Genomic DNA, 6,000 nt, shown 5'->3' on the forward strand with positions numbered 1-6,000 from the left:
CAAAAGTGCACACAAGCAGCCCATTTATTCATCTAATTCTGGAGTTTTAGAAACTAACGTTTGTTAGTTTCCACGAACAAATGAAAGTACATTCCAGAGATTTCTGGAAATTTGACATAGCTACTTAAAGGCTGCAAGAATTCAGATTGGTTCAACAAGTGTTTTCTGAGCTCCTACTATGTGCCCCACACTATACCAGGTGTTGGTAATAGCAAGATTAAAAAAAAACAAATCCAAAAAAAGACCCACCCAAGCTCTGTCATTGAAGAGCTCACTGTCTAATAAAGTGATAAAGAGGTTTCCTCTCTCCTGCCAGCTCAGACTCCTGGTTTCAGCTCACAGGGTACAATATTGAGAAAGATTCTGAGGCCTGGACTGGGTCTGGTGGGCCATCCATTAGTGATGTCTGCCATGGGTATAGAATAGCAGCATACACATCCATGTATTTTGACATACCTGGCCTAGTCGGAATCATTTCCATTTTTTTTAAAGAGCACCTAACTTTTTCTATTCCATTATGCTCTTGTCCTCCCAACCTGCAATTGCATTTTGGTGGAAGATACCTGTGTCAAGAGGGTTTTTAATCAGTCGAGACCCTTTGGACAAGAACAAGGCGCCGTTAGAAAGTGCGAGTAGAATTTCAGCACTATCCCCGCCATGCAAACAAGGATGTTTTCATTAAGTAAAACTTAGAGATGGCTGAGAGAAACAGGGAAGTCATCCGGGTTAAGAAAATGTGTAAAGGTCTGTATGTCCTCCAACTGAATGGACGTCAAACGTATAAGCACTGGCTGACTTGTAGAGACCACAGTATTTAACCCTGTCTCCTGAATGACCAGCACCCCTTTCCTGTTTAAATAAAAATGCAACCTGCAGGCCTTAGCTGCCTTGTCCGAAGGCACGTACAGATCGGGTGGTGCTACCACGACCACGGCTGTGGTCCGCACAGCTGCCACGGCAGCAACGTGTGTGTCTGGCGAGGGTTAGGGTTTAATCCTTGGATTCTGCTTCTCACTCCATGAGCAGGGGCTAGGAGCGATCCCGAACTGCAGCCTCAACCCTGGGAGGGATGGAGACCTGTGTCATTCAACAGCAGTGACCCCTTCTGGCCAATTTAAGGAGAAGCATTGAGGGGCCCTGAAAGGAGTCACTTCCAGTCCTCCTCAGAGGTTGGTGGTCCTTGCACGGGGGATTAGTGAGAAGATGTGACACGGGCAAGAGCTGGTGGCACCTCCAGGCCCCTGGCGAGGAGCGGAGGTCTGCTTCCTGGGGAGTCGAGACCATATGGGTTACTCTCAGATGGACCAATATCGCCTCCTGTGGGACACACGAGACAGCAGGGACGGGAAGGAAATGCATCTCTCACTACCAATGTTGAATGTTGGGGGGGGACTTTTAAAGATGTGGGGCGTGTGGGGAAAACGGTGGCAACATCCCCTAGTCAGAGGGAGCCCAGAATGTATGTTATGTCTCCACTCATTTTGTGTGAGGATAAAAAAGCAAGCCCTGCTGAGCCGAGAACCCCTATCCCCGCCCAGAGATTTAGAAGAGCCAGGTAGAGCGGTGTTCGTGACTATGTAAGTGGCCTCAGGTATCTACGTGCATATGAAGTCCTTAGCACGCATCTCTTCTGTAACTTGCCATCTATTAATCACTCACGCATGCACACATGCGTGCACACACACACACGCACACGCATGATTATGCATCTGGCTAAGGATACGTTTTATAATCAGTAAGGCAAATGTGGCCTCTCTCTGAAATTTAGGATACTCCAAAATATCCATGCCTGGGCACCTTTTCCAGCCGTTCCTGCAACAAAGATATACCGAACATATTACGAGCCCGTATAAGCCCCATTTGAAGTGATGTAAATCACTATTTTCATAGTACTTTTCTGGAATGACTGTTATTTTCTGATACAGTGAAGGCATCTGACGTGTTGAGAACGTCTCTGCTAATATCACGCTTAAATTGGCTTCTTCTGTTTCCAAATTATGCTTAACCTCCCATTCTCCCAGCCTCTCTCGATGACCTTGGACTCACAGTACTAATGCAGACCCACGTGTCGCTTCTAACATTCTTCTCCTGCCCCGTGACACGTCATGCATGTGTTTCCCCAGCCCTGCAAAATGTGCTACACACAGGTCATTTGGTGGAATTAACCCTCATGTCGTCCTCCACCCCATCTTAACCTGGTCTTCCCGCCTGCCTCTGTTCCTGATCGTAAAGCGCGGTCTCCTAATTGCCCACGACGAAGTAACACTTTTTTATCCCCAACACCCCAGTGGGTCAGGTGGAGGCCACATCCCATTTAAAATCCTGTCAGCATTCTTGCCACTCGGAGTCTGTGTCTATTTTGTATCTCACTTTAAGAGTCCTCACGAGTCTCTTACATGTCAGTGTCATGTCTGGCTCTTCGTGGCATCATAAGTACATTCTTGGAAACACACAACTGAATATCCTGCCAGTACCTCGATTGCTGAGTCTTCCCAGGTCATAGTTTAGGCATTTGCTTCATCTGGGGCATTTCTCTTTAACATCACTGTTACCAATTCACAAGAGTGATTAGTCTGAAAACACAGTGTGAAACCTATTGATTATCTCCCCTCTAATTCGAGGAGAATCGATCAATCAAACAAACAAGGTTTTCCATTGCAAAACGAATCAGGTGGCCACTAAGGGATTTGTTCAACTGGCACCTTCAAAATTCTAGAAGGACCCTGGCGGGGCCGCTGGACCCTCTCCTGACCACAGGCAGTATTCCACTAATATACTGCTCCAGGAAAGCCTCTCTTGCCCCAGTGAAAAGAATGTCTACCCAGCTGTCAAGGCAAATTAGCCTCCCTATCAGAAAATGCATACTTACGTCCCCAAAAGCATATGGCCAGCCCTGATTTTCCAGCCTCAGTGGAGGCTGACGGCAGTCGGGCACTCTTAAGTAGAATATTGCTCAGAGCCCGCCCAGCAGGACCCACCTGACAGGTGTCCTGTCCCATGCCCATGTCACCCATCAACCCCATAGGGTCCCCTTGGGACAGAGAGGCCAGAGCTGTGCCCTGTGTATGCGTCCTTCTCCCCTGTCCCCGTGCTTCTGCAGCGGTGGCCTCCGCAGAGCTCCCGGCTACAGTAGGTGGCTTCCTTGTTTGCATGGAAGGACAATTTGTACTTAAAGGAGTGATTAGATAGATTCTTCTTGCATGCTTCCATTTCTGATGACTACTGGCTTCATCATTGTAATTACAATTAGTGCTCTTCAACTTCCTTTTACGGCGCCAGCTGGACAGACTGGCTCTCTTTACTGCCCAGATTGGTGGTGGGGTTGCCTGTGTGGGGATAGGTGACAGGCACCATGGAATAACAGATGGTAAATTCAGGGCTTGTTGGCAATCAGCAGGTTTTTGCTAATGACTTAATTAGCTATGCAAATTGTCAAATCAGTGTGAACATTGTTTTTATCGAAAACTTTACCTAAATTAATTACCATAATTAAGTAGCAGAATGTCAAGGATATCGGCTGCATAAAAGGGCCTGGCTGAGTAGAGAAAAGAGAGATCTGTCTTCAATTAAAATGTATACCGTCCTTGGGACAGAGAAAATGCCGTTTGGAATGAGTTGCATGACTGTTGCAGAACTGCATCCTCCCCGTGTTGGCTGCTAGTTTCCAAAGCCATCCAGAGGCCCTAAATAAAAGTGGTGGATTTTTGGAGGTCTTGCAAAGCACCCAGCAGAAGGTTCCACAGCCCTCTTAAGAGTCCCCAGTGTCGGCAAGTTGAAAAGCGTGGATTTTTTTAATTTTGAAAAATCCATTTTTTTATTTCTGCAGATTGCTAGCATTGCTCGTTCTCCGGTGTCAGGCTGCGCACTAAGGACATAAACTCGCGTGGTTGTTACACATCAGGAGGCGATGTTTATTTCCTGTAGAAAAATCCAATATGCGTCTTGGCCCCCCGACATTGAGACTTGACCCCGGTGTACAGGACACGAGTGTGTCTGTCCTAGATCCCCCAGCGCCTCCCACTAGTGTTTTAAGCTGAGCTTCTCTCTCCCAAAGTTTCCCTGTAATAATGTCAGCTGCTGTTCACAGGATGTGATGGTGGTAGGAGAGCCAACTCTGATGGGAGGTGAGTTTGGGGACGAGGACGAAAGGCTAATCACTAGATTAGAAAACACGCAGTATGATGCGGCCAACGGCATGGACGACGAGGAAGACTTCACCAGTTCACCCGCCCTGGGGAACAGCAGCCCATGGAACAGTAAACCTCCCGCCACTCAAGAGACCAAATCAGAAAACCCCCCACCCCAAGCTTCCCAGTAAGATTGACCAGCTCCAGAATCCACTGTCAGTAGCCACCATGGGTTACACTCACTATTTCAGATCCTTACTCACAGGAGAGGAAGGAGGAGACATTAAAACTATTCTAAGCAAACACCGATTTCTAAACCACAGTGATCTGAGTTTCTCTCTTTCTTTTTTTTAATTGAGAGGATCATTCCCAGTAAACTTCCATGACCCCTCCCTGGAGGCCTTCACAGGTAACACAGATACTGGCACTGATCGTAATTAAAGTAAGAGCAAACGCTAGCGCTTCTCCTGGCTCGGTTTTAACCACGTTTGTTAATTTCATTCCCCCCCGCCCGCCCCCCGCCCCACCCAACCATCCAACGAAGGCCATATTGTCAATAAACCCTCAGTGCTCAGGATCTCATTCTATGCCGAACCCAACTACAGATAGACTTTTTAATATTGTAAAATATTTTCTGCTTTTTGACTTGCATCTGAGAGTTTCTTGTTTCAGTAAAAAAAGAAAAGAAAAAAAATCCACTTTTGGGAAGTAATTTAAATGTACCTTTATTTTTTTTTCCCCTTCACCTTTTCTTTCATTGGGTAACAGCTAAGAGGGCCCAGCAGGGTAATTTATGGCCGAGCTAATGTCAATTTGTCCTCGAGCCTGAGTTGGTTCAGTCGAGCCCGAGTGCTGAAACAAGGAATGTCTTTTTGTAATCAAAGACACCAAGGCAGATTTTGATGTAAAGAAAGGCACTTGGCCCCCTGAGAATGTATGAGTTTGTAAAATTTCTGTTGATCCAAATATTTTCAAGCCATGTAATCCATTAATTTTGTGGGCAGTTTAATAAATCTGAAACTCTTTTGTGTTTTTTTTTGTTGTTGTTGTACCTGAGTTGACTGTTGTTTCTTTTCATAGTATATTTCCTGTATAATATTTTGTAAAGCCCTAACCTAGTTCTTTCATGGGGACTTTTCTTTGGGAGCAATTCCAGTGTATTTATGTGAAACTTTATAAAAGAACTAATTTTTCCATTTGCATATTAATATGTTCCTCTATACATGTAAAGACACAGTGGCTCCGTGTGTTATAAAACAGCTGTATTTTATGTATGCTTTACTGATAAGTGTGCCAATAATAAACTGTTAACGACCAAAGCAAGTGAGTCTGGGTGTTTGTGAGCCCGGCAGAGAAATCTGCCCACGATGATGAGAAGTATTGAGCTTGGATTTACGGCCCAAGCTCCAGATGGAATGGAATTGTGAAAACTGCACCATCTTTCTAAGGTATGGTTTCTTTCCCCGCTCACTGCAGTTTACTTGGGCAGACACAGGGGTGCCTTCCATGCGTCAGGCGCTGTGCTGGCTGAGGACACAAGGATGGGAAAGGAAGGGCTGGCCTGGCTTCCTGGGGCTGGCCAAATGCAAGGGCAGCGGCTTCCACTCACTGAGTGCTTATTCTGTACCAAACATCTCTATTTAAGGTCCACGGACATTATTTCGGCTAATCCTCCCAACTCCACCAAGTAAGCCTTAATCTCCCCATTTTTAAAAATCAGTTCCTCGGTTTGCCTGTTTTTCTAAAAGATTTGCAATACAGAGATACGGAGAATTCACGTGAGGACTTTTTGTTTAAAGAACTCTCATCACATTTTGCTGCTTTGTATCCACGAGGAAGATGAGAGAGGAAATCTGTTAGTATTAACTGAGTG

General features: G+C 45.8%; 1 protein-coding gene across 8 annotated transcripts in view; it reads left to right on the forward strand.

Annotated features, from left to right (window-relative positions):
* LDB2 (LIM domain binding 2) overlaps positions 1 to 5,160 on the forward strand; it is a 380,726-nt gene extending 375,566 nt beyond the window's left edge. For 4 of the 8 annotated variants that reach the window (XM_060148460.1, XM_060148461.1, XM_060148458.1 and 1 more), the window contains exon 8: positions 4,088 to 5,160. In XM_060148460.1, coding sequence (XP_060004443.1) covers positions 4,088 to 4,318 — 231 coding nt within the window. In that variant the 3' untranslated portion in view covers positions 4,319 to 5,160. Of the gene's footprint in view, positions 1 to 1,026; positions 1,170 to 4,074 lie in introns of all 8 variants that reach the window. The other 4 variants (XM_060148465.1, XM_060148462.1, XM_060148463.1 and 1 more) reach the window with 2 other exon arrangements.
* Positions 5,161 to 6,000: the final 840 nt, after the last annotated feature.

This window comes from Lagenorhynchus albirostris, chromosome 4, assembly GCF_949774975.1.
Source record: "Lagenorhynchus albirostris chromosome 4, mLagAlb1.1, whole genome shotgun sequence".
NCBI lineage: Eukaryota > Metazoa > Chordata > Mammalia > Artiodactyla > Delphinidae > Lagenorhynchus > Lagenorhynchus albirostris.